The sequence below is a fragment of the Caretta caretta genome, chromosome 3 (assembly GCF_965140235.1).
Source record: "Caretta caretta isolate rCarCar2 chromosome 3, rCarCar1.hap1, whole genome shotgun sequence".
In the NCBI taxonomy this organism is placed as follows: Eukaryota; Metazoa; Chordata; order Testudines; family Cheloniidae; genus Caretta; species Caretta caretta.
The window spans coordinates 48,805,004-48,829,918 of NC_134208.1; the positions used below are offsets into that span (position 1 = coordinate 48,805,004).

The following is a 24,915-nucleotide window of genomic DNA, read 5'->3' on the forward strand; positions in this document are numbered from 1 at the left end:
CAGCAGGAGCTCAAGGGCCGGATTAAAACATCTGAAGGGCCAGATGCGGCCCCCAGGCTGTAGTTTGCCCACCCCTGTTCTAGGGCCTGACCACAGTCCTCTTGATTGCAACTCTCAGAAGGGGTGCCTGACAGGAGATCTGTACCCTAAGACAGCAGCAGTGCCTGGATCCTATTCAGTCTCTGGAGGCTCAAAACAAGCAGGGATTCAGCAGCTAGCTCATCTCATATCAGTCTGGAGGTATCTTTTCAGTGAATCAAACATCCTTCTGTTCTATTTCTAACATTTCTTATCCCTAAACGTCTACCATCAGTCACAGGCTTCTAGATCTAAAATGGTGATCTAAGCCCCTCCATTGTGCCGATTGTCTTATCCCAGTCTAATCATAGAACTTCTACTATCTAAAATCAAGGGCAAGTGGTGGTTCTATTGGATTCTCTTCCTAAACTTACTTGTTCATTAAGATGGTTATGATAACTACCTTTTCTCTCCACTGTTGACAGCATATTAATTTGAATCAGTCACACCAGACTCTGGAGTGCATTGCTTCACATGGGACTGTTAGGGAGATGCAGACTTGGTTACACAGCCACAGGGGTATAGCAATTTCTAGCAATTTGATGCCTCAACTATTTAATGTACCTACAGAAGCAGCAACATGCTATGCAGCCCAAACACTATTCAAGTAAGTAATGTTTACAAACTGCTGTGACACAGCTAAATGTCACTTAAAACAGGTTAAAATTAACTTTCAGTGGTTTTATAGAAATAGCACACACAAAGTATTCATTTTGAAACATTTATTTTTCCACTTGTCTGAGTATGAACTATAGGTCATGTTGACATGAATTTCTAAAAAAATAAGTATATTCCATTTACTTGGGTACATGATGGTGATAAAAGGTTATACATTTGATTTGTTTTAACCATTCAGATTCATAGAAATATGCAACTTAGATAAGTCACTTATTAGTAACAATGGATTTTTATTTTAGTGATGAGAGCAATATCCCTTTTGGCCCAAACTAATTTTTTGATTAATATATTTTGACCAAGTTTAGTCAGCAGCCTATTGTTTCAAATGAGAGAGAAGGAATGCTCACTAGACATATAATATATCACTATTACCCTAATTCTACTGGTAACCTGATACTATTTTTAGTATTACCTAAATAAGGTTCACTTGGCTTTTAGGTCATGGTCTCTCCCATCATACAAAGAGGAATTAACCTTTGAATTTTAATTGTTTGAAAGACTTCTCATCTTTCTGTAATAATGTGTAAAAAGTCTTAAATTTATTACTCTTGCAAGACTCACTGTTAATTCTTCTTACCCATTCTGATTAGGTATTAGGAGTACAATACATACTATTTGTCAATACAGTACAGCTTGAATTTATGAGCCTCAGATTTTACTGAACACATTAATGATCAGTACAAGTGATTTTTCCTTATAGCAATATAGTAAGGCAATTTAATGAAGCTAGCTAAATGGACCATAATTGCTCTTCATGTTACTGAGCAAAATTTTATATAGAGGCATTTAGAAACCTAATGCAGTTTTTGGTATTATCATTGGAATACAATAAACTTATACATTGTGTAGTTGTAAGCGAGAGTACCCACAAGCAGGTTCACCAGTGCAAATAATGAATTCTCATATTACTGATTAACTGATAACCATCAGACTTATGAATTAACATGTTCAAAGTGCATGTTCACTGAGCATTATGCACTGTATATAGGCACAAGCTCTTAGCAGTACAATGTGTTCAACTGCTGAATTCCCTTTAAAGATACAATCTGTAGAAGTGACCAAAAAAGCTACAGTGTAATATAAGCTATAGTCTAATCACTAATTACAAAGAAGAGTAAAACAAGTGTAATAAAACAAAAACCAGGGAATCAGCTTGAAAATATGCTGATGCACATTTGGACTGAAAGGATAAGCTTTGCCTTTAGGAAACAATGAAAAAATCAGAAAGCTCTGAAGCTATAAATTCTATAATTTTTAAAAAGTTAAGTTGGGTTAACCAAGAGAAAATTTAAAATGACTGAAATTGTAACTCAGAGCTTTGTTATTTCCAAAGGAAAATGAATCATAGCCATCCTACTTCGCATCAAATAGCATCCCCTACTGAAAAGTATCATTAAAAAGGCAGGCCTTACTAACGAAGCAAGCCCATTCGCTGAATGGATACAATGAAATAGTAACAGATGTTTCTAAAAATTGCTCCTGTAGTGTATAGACTAGTTTAGTAAACACTCACTTAGCTAAGGCATAACTAATTACTGAAGTTTTCCTTTAATGGCCTTATCAGTTGATAGCAGCACAAACAGTTGTGACAGGGTGCAAGTAATACACCCAGTGCAGAGATTCAAGAGAGGTCACCAGATGTAATTGGAATGCAGTGAGCCTAGTTCCTACTGTACCTATAGAAAAGAACTTCATTTGTTGAGATGGGAACAGTTGTTCATGATTCAGTACGTAAGGATACCCACTGCTGTAGGTTTCTAACAGAGGACCACATCCTTTTCTACAACATTGTCACAATGAGATGCACTGATGGCATTTTGTTACCAGCTCTGTAGGTCTTAGTTTTGGAGAGTAAACCACACTGTCTCTCCAAAATATTTTAATTGAGAGTGCACATTAATGTGTTTCTTTTTTTGTAAGATTAGTTTTTAATATAAACTAATCATATGGAGCTGTGAGTACTAATAATTTAAATATGTCTGGTTTCAGAGTTAGAAACTACATCTGAGAGTTGAGTGCCCAAGGAACTCTGCAACTTGCTAGTCTGCTGCTGCATATCTGCATGCTAAAATCCTTTAAATTTTTAATTAGCACAAATGCACAATAGACTATCATCCTAATGTCAATTTGTTGCATTCTGCATCACTTCCAGCCATATTGCAAACGGACTCTCCACAACGTTAAAACATAAAATGAAGAGCCACTTTACAGTGAGAGGTGGGAAGGAAAATAACCACACTACTTACTACCTGACTCTGCAACCACTTACACATGTGCTTAACTTTAAGCATGCAAGTAGTCTCCTTGTAATACATTTAAGCTTCCCTCATATTTGGTAAGCCTGACAAGTTTCAGCCTGGTATAGAACCTTTTGTCAAGTTTTCAATCCTGAAAAAAGTGGTTTATAATGACAGACCGTAAACATAACAGTACAAATGGCAATTAGGTGTAATAAAGGCTCTTATTCTTCAGTACTTTGTACAAAGTGAAATAAGGCAAAAACTCAAGTTATAGACAGTCCTGTTTTTTTTAAAACTGTAAAACTGGCAGGCTACTGGCATAATGTAAAAAATTCAACATTAAAAATGTTTGACAAAATTCTGCACAAATATACACTCTACTTAAATCCTAAAATGTTGAGATGTCACATTATGTACGAGATTGATTCTCTTTCTTACCAAATCCTGCTATCTTACTCATGAAATTGACAAGAGGTAAAATTTGGCCCCATTTATACATCCATACAATGATTAAATGCGCTTTTAAAAAATAAAGGCCTTTATCTAACAGAGTATGTAAGAAACACTGCAGTAAGAACCTTTTTTTTTTTTTTTTTTAATAGAAGAGGGATTGAGTGCCTCAATGCCCATCTCATTGCCAGCAATGGGAGATGCAGCAACAGCTTGTCACAGAAACAAGATACTTCACAGGAAATAGACTATATGAACATACAATGCAGCACTTCAGATTATTTTAGTGTCTGTAAGTATCACCACGCACACAGTTTACCCACATATCAGATTGGTACCAAGAGTACATTTCAGTTTTCATGCTCAAGGTCTCAGAAATTAGCAAGTTACGCTTATTATATGAATTAATGAAAAGGTAAGTCCCTCCTCCAACATATATACAAAGTACTAACAAGAGTGCAGACTTACTGCATTATATGTTTACTGCACAAGAAATTCTCCCATGGTATTGGGAAAAAGTAGAAAAATGATGGACTAAACTGAAAGTATAACTATTAAACCAACCCATTAATGTACAATGAAAATCAGTTACTAATAGGAATTGTGTAGCAATCTATATTGAATACTTACAGCTCCAGGTCATGTAATTTTCACTCTAGTACATCCGTTTAAAAACTATTAAAATTCTGAATAGCTTAAAGCAGAATATTTTTGCATTTGTTGCTGGCAGAGCTTTGTTGTAGAAAATCCTAGAAAATTAAAATTATACAACACTACACAAAAACAAACAAAATGGATATTTTTAAAATGCATGTTTGGAGAGAACTGGGTGAAAATTTTCAAAAGCATCTTAGTGATTTAGAAGCCTAAGTTATATTGACTTTCAATTAGACTTAGATACCTGAATGTCCACATAGCATGGCAATGCACACGAGAGTGATGTCATTTCCAAAGCGCACCAATGTGTTGTGCACTAACTTGTGCATGCAAATCCTGCTGACATGAACTAAAAGTTCCCTACTGCACGTCTATCTTAATGCGCACTAGGGAATTTTTAGTTCATGCTAGCAGGAATATGGGTCACTTAGGTGCAATCTGGTGTGCTTTAGGAATCATACCCCTCTAACGTGCATTGGTGCGCTGTGTAGGCAAGCCCCAAGTCACTTCTGAAAACTTTACCCCTTAGATCGGATATTGCAGAATTAGATTTTTAACCTGCGGCATAACTCCGAATACGAGAAGAGGGTCTCATTAGTTTAATGTGTGATTTAGTCTTCAGCTACAACTTGTTGGATCCTCCAGAACTCAGTTTACACCTATTTCTCAATAGAACCTAAGACATTTTGTTGACACCCCACTCTGCAAATTCAACATACTTTTCATAGTTCATGTAGCATGAACATATTAGATGTCAGCAATATATTTTTAGACAGGAATACAATTGAAATTTTATGGGTTCCATTTAGAGGACTGATATTATCAGAAACAATACTAACTGTTTACCCTTTTATGACTGACACAAACAAACTTTACAAAAATATCTGTAGTGCATTACAAGATAAAAAGGAAAAAACGTTTTTGGCACACCTCTTCTTAAACCTAAGCTTTAAAGGCCCAAAGTGTAGTGAGTTAATTAATTAATGAACAGAACTCCTTTGGAAAAAGTCTTATTTGAAATGCAAAATTTTAAGTGAAAATAATTTTAAGGATGCTATTTTAATCCAATACTGTATCCTCTTGTGTGGTCTGAGTATTTGTACCAAATATCTACGTGCACACCTTACTTAACATTCATATAACATACAAAACTTATTGCACCAGTAAAATTGCCAGAATATGTATTAGTGTAATCTGACAAATATGATGTCTGCCTTTTGCTTCTCATTTTACTTTTCAGAGTCCTGGTTGACTACCACTCTTCTATCAAATTTGCTGGTAAACTTAGTTGGAAGGAAGCTACTTCACCTTGGGTCATATTAGTATGTACCAATACTTGTAAGCACTATGCTTACATTTTTAATATGCTTAACAATTCAGCCAAACCTATTACATAGCTTTGTACAGTCCTTCAAACAGGAAAAGCTCATCCAATTTAAACAAAATGCACAGGGGCAACAATGGTTCGATATATATATTTTTTTGCCACCGGGGTCTCACTTTACATACAAAATAAACATTGCAACAGCAATATTATTTAAATCCACCATCTGTCAAGGATCCTGTAGGTGCAAGGTTTGCGAGAGCACTGGTAAAATACCTCTATAGCTGGCTGTATTCCGTATTTAATTGCACAACTTCATTCAAATGACTGTCATACGTTTTCCTTCCAAAAGTGGTTCTAAGGTATGCTGCAACTGCTAAAAGGACTTCTGTTTTTCTTGGTCCTCTGTTTGTTTGGTCTAAGGTTGATGACATCTCCACCATTAAGTGTACTAGAATTGTGGCCCGAATGACTTCCACCAGCTGTATTAAACACACCTATATAATTTAAAGAAAAAAAAGCAGCTATTTCTGTGAATCTCTTTATACCTTTTATATGTTGAATATGCAAAAGCATTTACTAATGCGTAGTAATACATCTCAAACACAAGCTCTTTAATTCCTGAACAGTTATTTATTCTTGTGGTCACTTGCAGTTAGAGTTCAATAAGCTATGTTTCTGAACAAGAGCCAGCTGGAGTTAAATACATGCCACTGTGAGGTTTAATACCAGCACAAAATTTACAGCTAAGGAACTGGAGAGTAGCATACTTACTCAGATGCTAATCAGATGGCAACAAACTTATGTTTAGTTGAGTAATACAACAAACAAACATGACAGGGCTTTTAAATTAGCAACTTTTGTTGGGATAAAGGAGAGGAAAAGGGTAGTATAAAAAGAGTGCGTTAAGGAGAAAAAAAATCAGTGGACTCAAAAGTCCTTTAAAGAACTAAAGTTCAAGGTTTCTTCACAAAAGGCAAAGTTTACAAAGCCCTTCTCATTAAATGCCAGAACTTTCCACAGTGAGTCTCTTGTGTATCTGCTCCAGCGTGACTAACACTAATACCAATTACATTTAAAAAAAAAAAAAAAGGCAAGTGTCAGGGAAACATCCATTCTCAAGTCCTTACAATGTTTTTCCCAAGAACTGAATAAAAAGGGTAGTTCAGAAACATTGGCCAGCATTGTTAGTACATTAGTTTGACTACATTACAAAAGGATAATAGACAACATAGTAGGGTAGAAAAAAGCTAATTAGGAGCCTGAATCAACTCCCTGTGACTCCAATGGAAGATGGATCAGATCCGTAGGTAATTAATAGCAGGCTTCGTCAGCATAAAATACTGACTTGCTGCAATTTATTGTTGCATACTTACCAATTTTGTTACTACTTGTATGTACTACTTCTGGATCTTCAGCTGTTTGTTGTTTGAGCTTTTGAAGATATTTTTCAGCCAAATATTTAAAAACTGAAATACAAAAAAAGATACTTAGAGTGTGAGATCCAAGATAGGGATCTCCACATGGACATCTCTGCAAAGCTTCATAATAGATGAGCTCATCTTAGTATTACAGATTCATTTTGATTACAAAGCTGAGTTATAAGCACCTGATTTGATACTACGGGTCCCAGTCCCAGATTCCATGTAGGCAGATCGTTGTACCAATACAGAGCATCACTAACTTCCACATGGGTCTACCCATAGTCACTTGCAAGATCAGGGTTATATATAGTTTGTTATGCTTTATACCACAGTGCACGGGTACATACATGTGGTCATAAAGATTACAACTTGTAGATACTGTTAAAATAAGGTAGCATCTTTAAGCATTTACTACACATAGGTCTTACAGCAAGTGTTTATAATAGAACAGCAATCATGTAAAACAAGATCTAAAAAGAATTTAAAAAAAATTGGGCAATGAGTATTCTCAGTACTAATTTAACTGTTGCTACATTGATGAGGATAGGACTGTGAGTAGTCTACTATATGTGGGAATTTTCAGAAGCCATACACAGTATCAACAAATATCTGCAGTTTAGTAATGTACTTTAATAATGCACAAATAGGTAGATTTTTAAATTTGTTTATTTTTCCCTTGCAAATTTGTTTACCAGGATGAAAATCTAAGTGAAAAGGAGAAATAGTGCACTTCTGGATCTTGTGTGGTGATATAAGAAATGAGATTAAATGAGAATGACAGAATGCCCTATAAATGCTAGAAAGGCACTGCCTGGAATATATTACTATGATGAAACTGAATTTATGCATAAAAATAGCAGTATTATAGAAGTTGGTACGACATTACTGACAGACAGCTGCATTCATGTTCAAAGTTTTTCAGCAATTACGTTCAACTGTACACTGTTGAACAACTTGGAATCCATAAATACTTAAGCTTTATCAGTAAAATTTTCAGAGCCTAATTCCCATTGAAAGCCAATAGGATTTAGATATCTAAATCACTTAAGCAGTTTTGAAAATTTTACTTTTACCTTAAATGTGGAAGAAAAACAGAAGAACTACAAGTAAAGAAAAAAAATGTTACATAACTGTATCAAGTGACAATCAAATTTAAGATGTCATTCCTACTGTGACTATAGTGCAGTGCCAGGAAATGAGAGTGGCCAAAAACATTATAAAACCAGTAGATTAGTTTCCAGGCTACACAGATGTGCAATGCTACATGGCAGAGGACAGGACAGAATCCTATATTTGCCATCTCTTACCTTCAGTTACATTTAGGTCCTCTTTCACGGACACTCGGTAGAATCTTAACTTTAACTTTTTTGCCAATGCTTCTGCCTCTTCACTGCACAACAGAAAAAACTTGTAAATACTAATTTGTATATTATACCAGTGTATCAATACTGTACACAAAATTATTTGGAATTAATTTAGTCAGAAGATCAGGTGAGGAGGTAGCTACTCTTTAATTACTTTATGACCTGTCCACTTTAAACAATGAGATGTTTTGCTGGAGCATTCCTTTTCAATTAAGAGTTGTTACATTTTCATGTCTATTTGATTGTGTTTTAAAAAAACCTCCCTGGCAGTAGTGAGATGGGTGTCATAAAAGCCAAAGGGCAGGAGGTTGCAACTAATCAAGAAAACAGATTAGGATGGCCTGAATGAAAATTTTAGTAATATGGACAGAGACAAGTAAGATCTTAGAGATGGTCTTACGGGGGGGGGGGGGGGGAGAGAAAGAAAGCAGATTGGAAGGGACCAAAGAGCTCGAAAAAATAAACCTGAAGCAAGGTTAAACAGGGTGCATTTCAATGAGTTTAAAGAGGAAAGGCAGAAGACAGGGCAGTAGCTGGAAAGGGATGAGGGTGGGTTTTTTGGTTTGTTAAAATAAGGGGAGACCATAGTATGTTTGTATTGTGAGGGGAAAACTTGAGTGTGAAATTTTAAGGAGTTGAGAGAGGGCATGAAAACTGGGACAAGGGAGGTCATGAGGTGGGAAGAGATGAGAAGGAAGGTTTACAGAAGTAAAAGAAGTGAGAAATCTCAGTGTTGGTGACACGGATGAAAGAGGAGGTCACATCTGATCTTGTTTATTTTCTCTTTGAAAATCAGTAATATCCTGTGTGGGTGAAGGAAGGGGAAGTTGAGCTTTAGGAGGATATCAAAGGGGGAGAACAGGAAGCGAGGACAGTCAGCGTAGGAAACAATGAGAGGGAGAAGTAGTTTAGCTAGACCAGGAAAACTACAGAACTAAAGGAGGGGAGACTGAATTAATAGTAGAATTATTCAGCATGGTCATCCAACTTTCTCCACAGGCACAAATAAGAGTAGAGGAAGTGGATGCTGGGTGGAATGAGACTTGCAGTTTCTGAGTTTGATTCCAGGGTGAGGGAGAGAATGGAATAGAATGAATTGACAATTCAGTCTATGGAGGAGAGAACAGGGAAGAGGGAGCGGAGAGTGACTGAGTTTGTGGATGTTAATGGGTTGTAAATTTCTAGAATATGAAATATAGTACTTTGATAAAACATGAGTATATGAAAGAACAATTTCAAGAGAAAACAAAAGCAAACATATAAAAGCACATTTTAAAATCTGTTTAACACAGTTTGGCCACTGTGTGCATTCACTAACCAAACTAGAGCATATAATGTTGTCAAGGTTCCTCCCCCCACTCTGAACGCGAGGGTACAGATGTGGAGGCCTGCATGAAAACCTCCTAAGCTTATCTTTACCAGCTTAGGTCAAAACTTCCCCAAGGTACAAAATATTCCACCCTTTGTCCTTGGATTGGCCGCTACCACCATCAAACAAATACTGGTTACTGGGGAAGAGCTGTTTGGAAACTTCTTTCCCCCCAAAATACTTCCCAAAACCTTGCACCCCACTTCCTGGACAAGGTTTGGTAAAAAGCCTCACCAGTTTGCCTAGGTGACTACAGACCCAGACCCTTGGATCTGAGAACAATGAAAAAGCATTCAGTTTTCTTACAAGAAGACTTTTAATAGAAATAGAAGTAAATAGAAGTAAAGAAATCACCTCTGTAAAATTAGGACGGTAGATACCTTACAGGGTAATTAGATTCAAAACATAGAGAACCCCTCTAGGCAAAACCTTAAGTTACAAAAAAGATACACAGACAGAAATAGTTATTCTATTCAGCACAATTCTTTTCTCAGCCATTTAAAGAAATCATAATCTAACACGTACCTAGCTAGATTACTTACTAAAAGTTCTAAGACTCCATTCCTGGTCTATCCCCGGCAGAAACAGCATACAGACAAACAGAGACCCTTTGTTTCTCTCCCTCCTCCCAGCTTTTGAAAGTATCTTGTCTCCTCATTGGTCATTTTGGTCAGGTGCCAGCGAGGTTACCTTTAGCTTCTTAACCCTTTACAGGTGAGAGGAGCTTTCCCCTGGTCAGGAGGGATTTCAAAGGGGTTTACCCTTCCCTTTATATTTATGACATGTAATGGCCCCTTAACCTCACGGCCATGATATGTAAATTCATAAATGAGCACTCCAATGATTGGGACCTAGTGTTGCAGCAGTTGCTCTTTGCCTACAGAGCTGTACCACACCCCAGTTTAGGGTTTTCCCCATTTGAACTTGTATATGGCCGTGAGGTTAAGGGGCCATTGCAGTTGGTGAAGCAGAAATGGGAGGGATTTACACCTTCTCCAGGAACTAACATTCTGGACTTTGTAACCAACCTACAAAACACCCTCCGAACCTCTTTAGCCCTTGCTAGAGAAAACTTACAGGATGCTCAAAAAGAGCAAAAAGCCTGGTACGATAAACATGCCAGACAGCATTCCTTCAAAGTAGGAGACCAGGTCATGGTCTTAAAGGTGCTCCAGGCCCATAAAATGGAAGCATCGTGGGAAGGGCCATTCACGGTCCAGGAGCGCCTGGGAGCTGTTAATTATCTCATAGCATTCCCCTCCTCCAACCGAAAGCCTAAGGTGTACCATATTAATTCTCTAAAGCCCTTTTATTCCAGAGAATTAAAGGTTTGTCAGTTTACAGCCCAGGGAGGAGACAACGCTGAGTGGCCTGAAGGTGTCTACTACGAAGGGAAATGTGCTGGTGGTGTGGAAGAGGTGAACCTCTCCATGACCCTTGAGCGTATGCAGCGACAGCAGATCAAGGAGCTGTGCACTAGCTACGCGCCAATGTTCTCAGCCACCCCAGGACTGACTGAACGGGCATACCACGCCATTGACACAGGTAATGCTCACCCAATTAGAGTCCAACCTTACCGGGTGTCGTCTCAAGCTAAAACTGCTATAGAACGGGAGATCCAGGATATGTTACAGATGCGTGTAATCCGCCCCTCTGGAAGTGCATGGGCATCTCCAGTGGTTCTAGTTCCCAAACCAGATGGGGAAATACGTTTTTGCATGGACTACCGTAAGCTAAATGCTGTAACTCGCCCAGACAACTATCCAATGCCACGCACAGAGGAACTATTAGAGAAACTGGGATGGGCCCAGTTCATCTCTACCTTGGACTTAACCAAGGGGTACTGGCAGGCCTAAACAGAGTGACTTACCTTGGGCACCAGGTGGGTCAAGGAACTACCAGCCCCCTACAGGCCAAAGTGGATGCTATCCAAAAGTGGCCTGTCCCAAAGTCAAAGAAACAGGTTCAATCCTTCTTAGGCTTGGCTGGTTATTACAGACGATTTGTACCGCAATACAGCCAAATCACCGCCCCACTGACAGACCTAACCAAGAAGAAACAGCCAAATGCTGTTCAGCGGACCGAAAAGTGTCAGAAGGCCTTTAACAAGCTTAAAGCGACACTCATGTCTGACCCTGTACTAAGGGCCCCAGACTTTGACAAACCGTTCCTAGTAACCACAGATGCGTCCGAGCGTGGTGTGGGAGCAGTTTTAATGCAGAAAGGACCTGATCAAGAATTCCACCCTGTAGTGTTTCTCAGCAAAAAACTGTCTGAGAGGGAAAGCAACTGGTCAGTCACTGAAAAAGAATGTTACGCCATTGTCTACGCTCTGGAAAAGCTACGCCCATATGTTTGGGGACGGAGTTTCCACCTGCAAACCGACCATGCTGCACTGAAGTGGCTTCACACCGTCAAGGAAACTAACAAAAAACTTCTTTGGTGGAGTTTAGCTCTCCAAGATTTTGATTTCGACATCCAACACATCTCAGGAGCTTCTAACAAAGTGGCTGATGCACTCTCCCGTGAAAGTTTCCCAGAATCAACTGGTTAAAATCGTCCTTGAGATGTAGAAAATATTGTTAGTCTTTATGTACTTGGTAGTATATTTAGAGATGCATGTGTCTTATTAACTCTGTTTTTCCTAGAGCTCCAGGAAGAAATCCCAGCCAGTGTTTCACCCTAGCTGGGATTTGGGGGGCGTGTCATAAATATAAAGGGAAGGGTAAACCTCTTTGAAATCCCTCCTGGCCAGGGGAAAGCTCCTCTCACCTGTAAAGGGTTAAGAAGCTAAAGGTAACCTCACTGGCACCTGACCAAAATGACCAATGAGGAGACAAGATACTTTCAAAAGCTGGGAGGAGGGAGAGAAACAAAGGGTCTGTGTGTCTGTTTATATGCTGGTTTCTGCCGGGGATAGACCAGGAATGGAGTCTTAGAACTTTTAGTAAGTAATCTAGCTAGGTATGTGTTAGATTATGATTTCTTTAAATGGCTGAGAAAAGAATTGTGCTGAATAGAATAACTATTTCTGTCTGTGTATCTTTTTTGTAACTTAAGGTTTTGCCTAGAGGGGTTCTCTATGTTTTGAATCTAATTACCCTGTAAGGTATCTACCATCCTGATTTTACAGAGGTGATTTCTTTACTTCTATTTACTTCTATTTCTATTAAAAGTCTTCTTGTAAGAAAACAATGCTTTTTCATTGTTCTCAGATCCAAGGGTCTGGGTCTGTAGTCACCTATGCAAATTGGTGAGTCTTTTTATCCAACATTTCCCAGGAAAGTGGGGGGGGGTGCAAGTGTTGGGAGGATTGTTCATTGTTCTTAAGATCCAAGGGTCTGGGTCTGTAGTCGAAGGAGCGGAGAGTGACTGAGTTTGTGGATGTTAATGGGTTGTAAATTTCTAGAATATGGAAATATAGTACTTTGATAAAACATGAGTATATGAAAGAACAATTTCAAGAGAAAACAAAAGCAAACATATAAAGGCACATTTTAAAATCTGTTTAACACAGTTTGGCCACTGTGTGCATTCACTAACCAAACTAGAGTATATAATGTGGTTGGGCTACAACTGAGTTTAACAACTATTGTAAAATTGGGCTGCAGAGAAGGCATATTTTACAGTTGCCTGAGTACAAAATGGAGTAATTTCTCATTTTGGCCCAACCAGACTATTTGTGGTGTTTCCTGCTCATTTTTGAAGGTGCTTAGAAAACAACAGAAAATAAAAAGAGAACTTGAAGTGAGCACTAAGTCTCCAATCTGGCAAACACATAAGTACATGAATAACTTTACTCATGGGAGTAGCACCACTAAGGTTTGTGGAATTATCCAAGCATGGTTGCAGAATTAGGCCCTAGGTTTGGAAATTTAGTAAACATATGATTACATTAGTCTTCACCATCAACTCCCATAGATTTTGAAAAATAAAAGACTGCAATAAATCCTCCGATTTAAGAAGACAATATGATGAAACTCCTACTTCTTTATACAAGAGTCATCCAGGAGGTCAATCTTATTCTGCACAAGCACCGTGGGAATGTCTCCAACTTCAGCCACTACTTTCTCCTTCCAGGTGGGGATTGTTTCAAAAGAGTCCCTGTCAGTGGTAGAAAATACAAGCACACAAGCCTGGGCTCCTAAAAACAAAGACAAATTATCAATTAAGAAAGACAAAAATAAAGACAAACCTATAAAAAGATATTTGGGATATGGTGGCTTTTCATTTCATTTCAGAAGGGCAGAGTTTTATTTCTGTATTGTGTCAAAATGATGGTTAGGGAGCCTCAAAGTAAGATTAATAGACTGTCATCTTATTTTGTCATTAATACTGTTCTTCCAGATAGTTGTCATTCTGCTACCTTTCAAGCTACTCCAGCAGGCAGAGAAAGGTGGGGGAGGGGGGGAAGAGATGTGTTTGTCTGTTGCTCATTTTTACTAATATGGGAGGCTTCTCAGATACTACAGTAAGAGCCATATAAGTACCTAGGTAATCTTTAATATCTGTAAAGATACTTCATACTGTAAGTATGCCATCTACTTCTGAGATTGTTACATTTAGATTACAAAAAGAAAAGGAGTACTTGTGGCACCTTAGAGACTAACCAATTTATTTGAGCATGAGCTTTCGTGAGCTACAGCTCACTTCATCAGATGTTTACCGTGGAAACTGCAGCAGACTTTATATACACACAGAGAATATGAAACAATACCTCCTCCCACCCCACTGTCCTGCTGGTAATAGCTTATCTAAAGTGATCAACAGGTGGGCCATTTCCAGCACAAATCCAGGTTCTCACCCTCCAACACAAATTCACTCTCCTGCTGGTGCTAGCCCATCCAAAGTGACAACTCTTTACATAATCAAGTCGGGCTATTTCCTGCATAGATCCAGGTTTTCTCACATCCCCCCCCACCCCCATACACACACAAACTCACTCTCCTGCTGGGAGAGTGGTCAGTTTAGATGAGCTATTACCAGCAGGAGAGTGAGTTTGTGTGTGTATGGGGGTGGGGGGGGGGATGTGAGAAAACCTGGATCTATGCAGGAAATAGCCCGACTTGATTATGTAAAGAGTTGTCACTTTGGATGGGCTAGCACCAGCAGGAGAGTGAATTTGTGTGGGGGGGTGGAGGGTGAGAAAACCTGGATTTGTGCTGGAAATGGCCCACCTGTTGATCACTTTAGATAAGCTATTACCAGCAGGACAGTGGGGTGGGAGGAGGTATTGTTTCATATTCTCTGTGTGTATATAAAGTCTGCTGCAGTTTCCACGGTAAACATCTGATGAAGTGAGCTGTAGCTCACGAAAGCTCATGCTCAAATAAATTGGTTAGTCTCTAAGGTGCCACAAGTACTCCTTTTCTTTTTGCGAATACAGACTAACACGGCTGTTCCTCTGAAACCTGTCATTTAGATTACAAATTCATGTGAAAAAATGCTGTAGCAATTTGTTTTTTTGGAGGTTTTTTGCTTGAAAAGTTAAAATTTTCAGGATTCTGTTTTGTTTTATGAACGAATATTTTTCCCAAAGAGCTTTAAAAAAAAGTTAATTTCTAATTCATGCACATTTCCCTCATGTCGTTTGGAAGGAAATGACCAAAATTTTACAACATTTATACACAGTGGCAGCAACTCTTTTGCTATTGTGATGGTACTGCCAGTAGATTGTCAATGGGCTAATGAATGTGTTACTGGTAAAGTGGCTGACAGTCATTACTGAAAATATGAGTCAATGGTCTTTTGATTATCCAGTGGCCCAAAGGCATCAGCAAGCTTGAACACATAGGGAACCTTGAGGATTTATATTCCTTTCAAAACTTCTGTTTAATAGTTACGATTATAATGCTGGATACTTGTTATCCACATAAATATTTAATATTTTTGTGAGTTCTGCTTGGCCTCCAGGATACTCTGTGGCAGATATCTTACTGGGCACTTTGTGGAAAAATATTTCCTTTAATCAATGTGACTCTTCCAAGTTTCAGCTTCATTGAATATCCTTTTGTTATTGTATGAGAGCAAGTAGAATGTCTCAATCTAGTTTTTCTAAACCATTCATTGTGTATACTTTTCTCAGGTCCCTCCTTATTCATTTTCTCACTAAGGTGAAACAGGCACAAATTTTCCAGTCTAATCTTCACCTGAGGATTTTTCCATGACCCTAAATATCCTCATCACCCATCTTCAACACCCCTCTATTTCTGCTATATATCTTTTTTCCTATACAGTGACAAAAACTCCACACAGTATACCAGGTAAGGGCATTCCACTGAGATATATAATGACATTATATTATTTTCCATATTATTCCCTATCCTATTCCTTATGTATCCATCATCTCGTTTGCTTATTTGACCACAGCTACATATTGGGCAGTGGTCTTAATTGAGGTATCCACAGTGATGTCCAGGTCTTTTTCCTGAGCTGATACACTTTTTTGATTCTAAATTATTTCTTTGTGTAGATCAAATTATTCCCTCCAATGTGTCATTACCTTGTATTTGTGAACACTGAATTTCATCTGCCTTGTTGCCCATTCACCTACCTTAGTTAGGGGTCTTTGAAGCTCAGAAATGCTACAGGGCAGGCACCACCTTCTGGAAGCCACATCTTGCTCAGTTTTAACACAGTTACTGTGGCTACAGAAGCCTTTTAAGATATCCCCACATCCAGATTAGACTCCTGGGAGACCCCTGCACCATTTCCTTCTGAATGTTAAGCACAGAGGTGACTTGCAACATGTTTTTGAAGGGAGAATGTGGGAGGGAAGGGTCCTCAAGTGAAGACATGATTTTTCTTTAAGATTGCTGAAATACAGCCTAAAGTTTAACTTGGCATCAGAGTTCACTGAAAACTACAAAAGGCCAGATATAGTCCTTACTCAGGCAAATTCCTATTAATGTCAAAAAGAGCTGGCTGGAATAAAAATTAAGTAGAGACCCTTAGAATTTCTCCCCAAGGTATACAAAATGCTATATAATCCTTATAAAGAAAAGACAGTACAGAGCTGCTCACCAAATACAAAATTACAAGTAGGTAGATATAGATTAACTCCTCACTCACACATCTCAAGGCAGATCATCATCCATTTTGATGCACCTGAACTGGATGGCAAACTGCCATATGACATGACACCAATAACAACAGCCACATAGCAGGATAATGCAGAAAGATGGCTATAGAATCAAACAAGTGTCTACGCCAATGTCTTTCAATTTTTCCACTGAGTGCTATGGCTCACCAGAATTCTTTCTGAAGTCCATTTAAAATCGCTATACACTAAGTACTTTTAGAGTGACTTATTTTTTAAATGAGTGGGATATAGGAGCAAGCTATATTATTTCCACTTTAATTTTTCTTTTTTTATCCATGATAAATTCTGGTGTTAGAAGGACTTGTGTAATTACACATACACAAAAAGGTTCTGACACCAAATCCTCCCTTCTCCCCCCCTCACCTTATCCTTCTGGCTTCAGAAATCTATCCAGCCATTAGACTAATTATGTTCTATCCTATTTAAATGGGAGCTCTGTGAATTTTGCATTCAATGGCACTTAATGAAGTCTGATATACTGCATGTCTGGAAATAAATGCTCAAGAATCTGAAAAGGTTCCCTCCCATTTGAAAAAAAGAGGAATAGTGTGGATAACTGAACTGGTCTTCGCATTGCCGTTAAATATAAAACATCCCTACTACTCAAAAAAGAAAGTTGATTAGGCCAACTGTATTACATTTTTCTCAAGTTACCTATAAAAAATAAAGATCAAGATGTAAAATATAGGGTTTTTTACCTCTATAATAGGCCTTAGTTATTGCATCAAACTCCTCTTGACCTGCTGTGTCCCACAACATCAGCCTGACATCTTCATCATTTACTCTGAAATAAATGGAATAAATATTTCATCAACACACTGAATACAGAGACTCAAGATGAAAGAGACACTCAGAATAAAGCACACATGTATTAAAATATTTCTCTTCTTTATAATGTATTTTGGATGAGAATGGAAAATAAAAATTTATTTTTCATCATTGATACTGTTTACTTTTTTGCACTTCATTCTGCTTGGACAGAGAAAAAAAGGACGAGTCTCGTTAGCATTGCACTAAATCATATGAGCCATAGAGAGACTCAGAGGAGTCCGGTGACACCTTAAAGACTAACAGATTTATTTGGGCATAAGCTTTCGTTGGTAAAAACCCCACTTCAGATGCATGGAGTGCAATAGTGCAATGCTGTTGAGCTCAAATTTCCAATAGTACAGAAAATGTTCAAAGACAAAAAACAGACAAAAATCATGTTTTTTAAAATTCATACTGGGTTTTGTAAATCCGGTGTCAAAAGAAAACCTATGCTCCTGGACAGTGCTCCTTCAACACATTTATTTATTTTATCTACTTAGGTGATCTGTGAACTTATGTTTTTCATTACCTTAATACCTTCCCCTCCTTTAAATATGATTAGATATCATCTGCTTACACTATCAATAGTGTAAGAATCTGAAACAGCTATTTGAAACCATTTCACATACTAAACTCCTGCTTTCATTTTTAACCACATAACTTATAACAAATGTTTCCTTGTATTTAAACAAGGAATGTAAATAAAAATCAGTAGTTCCACATATACAAACAAACCTTCTTAGACAAGTCATCAAGTATGTCTGAAAGGTTGAGTTTTATTTTTTATTTCAAATTATAAATCTTGTATTTGCGTGGAAAACTGAGTGATCCAATTACTGTGCATATGCTTCACTTTTAACTCTCTGAACAAGACGTTAAAACAAAAAATCCCCCAGGCTTTAGTCTGGGAGATGGTTTGAGTTCCAAATCTCCACATGCCTGCTAATCACAACAGCACTAAGAAAATAAAGGCATAAGTTGCATGACATCTGCTGAATACATACTGAATTTGTCTCTCCAGGAAATCTACTCCAATAGTTTTCTTGTAGTCTTTTGTAAAAATTCCTTTGCAATATCTCTGAATCATACTGGACTTCCCAACTGCTCCGTTTCCTACCACCACCACCTTGATGGCCACCTCCATATCCTCCTCCAACATCTCTGCAGCTGAGAACCTCTAGTTACTTCAGGAGCATGAATTTTATCTCCCAAATCTGTAATTGAAGTAAATATTATGTTAATAAAAATATCATAAATAGAAAGAGGTCTTGTAAATAGGCACTGGGCTGGACTCTCAAGATCTGGTTTCAATTTTCAGTTCTTCTACAGACTTCTTGTGTGACTTTGGGAAAATCACTTTGTATCTCTGCGCCTCAGTTCTCCAGCTATAAAATAGGGCTAAAAATTAGTGCTGTAAATTAATCGCAGCTAACTCACGTGATTAATTTTTTTTGAGTTAATCATGATTTAAAAAAATCAAACGCCATTAAATCTCACTGTTAAACAATAGAATACCAATTGAAATGTATTAAATATTTTTGGATTTTTAAAATATTTTCAAATATATTGACTTCTATTACAACACAGAATACAAAGTGTACAGTGCTCACTTTATATTATTATTTTGGATTACAAATATTTGTACTGTAAAAATGATAAAAGAAATTGTATTTTACAATTCACCTCATACAAGTACTGTAGTTCAGTCTCTTTATCATGAAAGTAGAACTTACAAATGTAGATTTTTTTCTGTTACATAACTGCACTAAAAAAAAACACCAATGTGAAACTTTAGAGCCTACAAGTCCACTCAGTCCTGCTTCTTGTTCAGCCAATCGCTAAGATAAACAGGTTTGTTTACATGTATGGGAGATACTGTTACTTGCTGCTTATTTACGTCACCTGAAAGTGAGAAAAGGCATTTGCATAGCACTTTTGTAGCCAACATTGCAAGGTATTTACGTGCTACATATGCTAAATATTCGTATGCCCCTTCATGTTTTGGCCACCATTCCAGAAGACATGTTTCCATGCTGATGATGCTCGTTAAAAAAATAAATACTGTTAATTAACTTTGTGAATTAACTCCTAGGGGAAGAACTGTATGTCTCCTGCTCTGTTTTACCCACATTTCATGTTATAGCAGTCTTGGATGATGACCCAGCACATGTTCGTTTTAAGAACATTTTCACAGCAGATTTCACAAAAAGCAAAGAAGGTACCAATGTGAGATTTCCAAAAATAGCTACAGCACTGGACCCAAGATTTAAGAATCTGAAGTGCCGTCCAAAATCTGAGAGGGACAAGGTGTGGAGCATGCTTTCAAAAGTCTTAAAAGAACAACACTCCAATAAAACAGTCGTTTCCAATTGTGGAAACTACAGAACCCGAACCACCAAAAAAAAAAAATCAACCTTCAGCTGGTGGCATCTGACTCAGATGATGAAAATGAACATGCGTCAGTCCACTCTGCTTCGCTCAAGCAGAACCCATCATCAGCATGGACGAATGTCCTCTGGAATGGTGGTTGAAGCATGAAGAGACATATGAATCTTTAGCGCATCTGGCACATAAATAACTTGCGACGCCAACTACAACAGTGCCATGTGAATGCCTGTTCTCACTTTCAGGTGACTTTGTAAACAAGAAGCAGGAAACATTACAATTTGCAGGAGATAAACTTGTTTTTCTGAGTGATTGGCTGAACAAGAAGTAGGACTGAGTGGAGTTGTAGGCTCTAAAGTTTTACACTGTTTTATTTCTGAATGCAGGGTTTTTTTTGTATATAATTCTACTTTTGTAAGTTCAACTTTCATGATAAAGAGATTGCACTACAGTACTTGTATTAGGTGAAGTGAAAAATACTATTTCTTTTGTTTTTTACAGTGCAAATATTTTAATCAAAAATAAATAGAAAGTGAGCACTTTATACTTTGTATTCTGTGTTATAATTAAAATCAACATATTTGAAAATGTAGAAAATATCCAAAAATATTTAAATAACTGGTATTCTATTATTGTTTAGCAGCGTGATTAATTGTGCAATTAATCATGATTTTTTTAATCACTTGACAACTCTAATAAAAATACTTCTTTTGTTTGTCTTGCTTATTTAGATTGAACTGTTAAGGGCGGGGATGGTTTCTTACTATGTTTGTACAGAGCCCAGTACAACGGGCTCCTATCTCTGTTTGGGTTTCTAAGCACTACCATGATACAAATAATACATAGCCGTAGTAACAACAGGGCAGAGCTGAAAGCACACAGTTTTTACAAAAGATGATAAAAGTTTAGCATTATTTCTATTCTAACATGTACTTTGTGTAAACTCTAAAAATAAGTTATGTTGCTATGTGCCACAAGCTGCTTATGAAGCTAGAGCTACTATTAGTCTTAAGGAACTTTACAAATCTGCTATTTGGCAAATACACAATCTACAATGTATTACCTTATGACAAGGAAGAAATATGCATCCAAAATAAACACAGGCAAATACATGAGTTTTTGGTGTCTTTTGTTCTTACAGTTAGAAACTTAACTGAATTTGTGGTATCCTATTGACAGAATTTCTCCTTGGCAGCCTCAAAGCCAACAGCTGCCTAAAATGAGAGTTTACGGAAAAAAAGATCTTTTGGTCTCAGCAGGCTGTGTAAATGGGGAAACCATATTCTTCTATTATGCAAATACCTGCATTTTGGTTACAAGAGATGTATTTAGCTTATACTCCTCAGATTCCATTTCTAATCGGTATACCAGGCCTGCTACTGCTTCCACTAAACTCATTTAGACTTTTGCCTTTGACCTCAATAAGAACAGGATTAGGACCTAAATTCACACCTATTTCCCCTATCTCTGCTTCTAATACCCACATATGTATCTCATACGGATTCCTCAGGAAATGTTTGACTATACAATTAGTAAGTTTTTGATTCCAAAGCCATGTGCCTTATACTGATTCTTGTTAATCAGTCTGAACAGCAATTCTTTCTCAGGGAATGAACAAATACCACTTTCAGGCAAGTTTAGGCACTGAAATGGTTTACTTATCCTTTGACATGGTAATAAGCACTCACTAAGACTCAAGTTATTTATTATAGTATATTTAAAAATAATATGTGGGATTGTGTTGTCATGTTTGTACAGCAGTTTTATATTAAGCAGAATTTTCTATCAAACAATTTTTATAATGTTATCATGATACTGCACTTACTTCACAATAGCTTCTATGCTTTGTCAATTTTGTATTTTCTTCCTTTAAAATATTAGGGAATTCTGAATTATTTTATATCAAGAAAATAACTGAAGTCAGACTTGAATTTAAAGAATGTCCTCTCCACAAAGTTCAAATCAAAAGTGAAGTGATTAAGGAATAATTACCATGTAAACCCATGTGAAAGTTATTATTTATATTCTGTTAGCACCCACACTGAGCTAGGCATTGCCCACTATACACAGATTGCCCCTCCCTTTAGAAAGTTTTTTTAAAAAATCAAGGTAACTTTGGTATGTTACCAAAATAAGCTGCACCACTGCAAAATCAGCTTTGCTCTGGGGCAGCAGCTCTTCATTACGAGTTTACACCAGCATAATGGCAATGATGCAAATTTCCATAACTGTGAACAGGACCAAATTACTAGTGTAAATGGGCAAAGCTCACAGACAGATTTTTAGTAACGTGCAGCTCTTGCATGAACTAAATTTCTAATGTGAAAGCACAGAAAAATTTAAAGTTAAACATGTTCTGAACATGCTTCATTCTGAGGTGGCAACGAGTACTTCACAAACACTTGAAATTAGCAGTGGGTGGTGATGAACAAATCTGAATTTACACCCATAAAATGCAAAGTCTCCTATGAGTAATGAAAGCACTGCTTATTGCAGTATTTGGATATTATAAAATGAATAACTAGCATTTCTATAATATTAAGTACCTTTTGTGAGATAAGTATTTCCCCATTTTTAAAGAAGGGAAAATAGAGTGATAAAGGGACTTGTCCAAGACCACACACTGGCAGAGCTGGAATGCCTGATCCCTTCCCCTTTTCTCATCCATGTAAGCAGTGGTGCCACAAGGATTGCAAAAGTCTGGGGGCCAAACTTGACCTGGCTGCCCCCCATCATGACCATAAGGCAGCTTGGCCAAATTTCAGTGAGTGGTATGGTGACCCGGTGCACAGGTTTGCAACGCCACTCAAAACTGGCCCAGCGCCCGCCCCCTTGACATGGCAGAAAGGTGGCCAGGCCAAGGGAAAGTGTCAGTTGTTACACCACCCAGCTCTGGTCAGGGGCTAAGGGACAGGGGCAGGACCCCTGGCCTCCACCCCATTGTGCTGCTTCTGAGTTCAGGTTCTCAAAATAGGGGGCATGCCCCACATCTAAAAAGTGTGAAGAGATGGCTCTTTAGTTCTTCCATCTCCAGCACCCCTGCATGTAAGCAGTATTTAAGTACCACTATACTATCTCTTACTGTAGTAAATATAGTTATGACACATATATACATTTTTAGGGAATAATCACAAAGAATAACTAAAATTCCAAGTAAATTGAAGACATTGGAAGCTGTCTTGTCATTTTCAGTCACTGCTTATACTCTATACAGAAAGACATTTATCTGGGAGAACTATCAAGGTATCTGCACAAACAAAACTGTAGCGTCCAAACGCTTGTACTATTGGATTTCTAAAGGATGCTTAGGCTGGTCCCAAGTGTAACTGTGATAAATCCTACGCTTCCCCATTGCAGCAATACCGCTATTACGGGAACAGGATGATCGCAGCCGGTCTAATACATGCGGTCTCCTTAACCCCTCCCTATGTTGTTCTTTTCAGGGCATTTCCACACTCACTTGCTCCCCTTCCCTAGGTAAATCAAGCACCCCACACAAGCCACTTTCGTTCCCTACCGAGTCCAGGGCAAGCCAGCCAGCGTACACCACGCCGCGCCCCGTCCGCCCAAACTGCATGGCAGGCAGGGCCCTGCCCATCAGGCACAGTGCGACCCCACGGCGACCAGCGCCCATCCCCACCGCCGTGTAGCATCCTCCCAGAGCAGGGCAACCCGACCCCGCGGGGGCTGCCTGCCAACCCCACAGGCGGCAGCAACAGCACCCCCACCACCTCCACCCAGGAGTTACCAAGCCGTGCGCGCCCAGTCCGCTTCTCCTCCACCTACTCCCGTCCCATCCCCGCCCCGACCCCGCACCCGAGAGCGTCACCCCGCTCCTCCGCACCCGGCTCCGCGCTCCCCACGGCATCCCAGCGGGCCCGACCCCGCTCCCCCGAACCCGGCTCCCCGCATCCCAGCCCCGCTCTCCCCCTCAAATCCAGCCCCGACCGCGCTCCCCCGAACCCGGCTCCCCGCATCCCAGCCCCGCTCTCCCCCTCAAATCCAGCCCCGACCCCGCTCCCCCGAACCCGGCTCCGCGCATCCCAGCCCCGCTCTCCCCCTCAAATCCAGCCCCGACCCCGCTCCCCCGAACCCGGCTCCGCGCATCCCAGCCCCGCTCTCCCCCTCAAATCCAGCCCCGACCGCGCTCCCCCGAACCCGGCTCCCCGCATCCCAGCCCCGCTCTCCCCCTCAAATCCAGCCCCGACCCCGCTCCCCCGAACCCGGCTCCCCGCATCCCAGCCCCGCTCTCCCCCTCAAATCCAGCCCCGACCCCGCTCCCCCGAACCCGGCTCCCCGCATCCCAGCCCCGCTCTCCCCCTCAAATCCAGCCCCGACCCCGCTCCCCCGAACCCGGCTCCGCGCATCCCAGCCCCGCTCTCCCCCTCAAATCCAGCCCCGACCCCGCTCCCCCAAACCCGGCTCCGCGCCCCTCCGGTGCTGCACCCCAGCCGCGCCCCCCGCCCCCGTGGCTCACCGACCCGCTCGGAGGCGCTGGCCGTGGGAAGCGGGGGGGCCGCTGCAGGCTGAGCAGCTGCGGCTCCGTCTCCGAGACCCGGAGGCGGGAGGAAGCCGCGCAGCGGAGGCAACCCAACCCGGACGCACATCCCGGCTCCCGCACCCGGAAACACCGTCAGGGCCGCGGGCTCGGCGCGGAGGGGTCCCCGCCCGTTGCCTCCGCCTGCCGGAGCGTCTTCGTCCAGCGGCGGCGGCGGCCCCTGCGGCCTCCCCGCAGGGAGTAAAGTGGAGCAGGGCCCCTGGGCTTCCCTCGCTGTGGTTAGCCCCTGAGGTGGACCTGGGTTGTGGCTCCGGAGGAGGTTGGCTCCAGGGTTCTGGTGCAGGCCCGTTATATAAACTAGAACCGGCTGTGGAGTGTGGCATTAAACTACAACAGCCCCTAAAGTAATGGAGGAGAGTAGGTGGGCGGGCGCTGCTCACAGCTGGGTATTTGGGGCATGGAGAGAGCTGATCAGAATGCTTGAAAACTCTCCCAAAGGTAGATGAATCCTCCCCAAATGCCAGAGGTAGAGTCAG

General features: G+C 39.8%; 1 protein-coding gene across 4 annotated transcripts; it reads right to left on the reverse strand.

Annotated features, from left to right (window-relative positions):
* Window positions 1-785: 785 nt before the first annotated feature.
* RAB23 (RAB23, member RAS oncogene family) lies at window positions 786-24,690 on the reverse strand. Of its 4 annotated transcripts, XR_007355929.2 has the most exons (8): window positions 24,363-24,685; window positions 18,501-18,710; window positions 17,385-17,470; window positions 13,572-13,728; window positions 8,159-8,241; window positions 6,804-6,896; window positions 5,704-5,924; window positions 786-4,219 (listed from the first exon to the last, which is right to left on the reverse strand). XR_007355929.2 is itself a non-coding variant. In XM_048845215.2 (7 exons), exons 2-7 carry the CDS (start codon window positions 18,653-18,655, stop codon window positions 5,785-5,787), a joined length of 714 nt encoding a protein of 237 aa, XP_048701172.1. In that variant the 5' UTR covers window positions 18,656-18,710; window positions 24,359-24,690; the 3' UTR covers window positions 786-5,784. The 4 variants fall into 4 exon arrangements, 3 of the variants coding, with proteins under 3 accessions (XP_048701172.1, XP_048701171.1, XP_048701173.1); XM_048845215.2 differs by having other exon boundaries at window positions 786-5,924; window positions 24,359-24,690; XM_048845214.2 differs by having other exon boundaries at window positions 786-5,924; window positions 24,363-24,683.
* Between the last annotated feature and the right edge of the window lie 225 nt (window positions 24,691-24,915).

Bases quoted from the DNA above. Each gene is read 5' to 3' on its own strand.
- RAB23 (XM_048845215.2), bottom strand. From the start codon at position 18,655: ATGTTGGAGGAGGATATGGAGGTGGCCATCAAGGTGGTGGTGGTAGGA. The intron at 13,729-17,384 runs GTAAAAAACCCT...CTTTGTTTTTAG, and splicing joins AACTAAGGCCTATTATAGAG to GAGCCCAGGCTTGTGTGCTT. The intron at 8,242-13,571 runs GTAGGAGTTTCA...TCTGTTGTGCAG, and splicing joins GATGACTCTTGTATAAAGAA to TGAAGAGGCAGAAGCATTGG.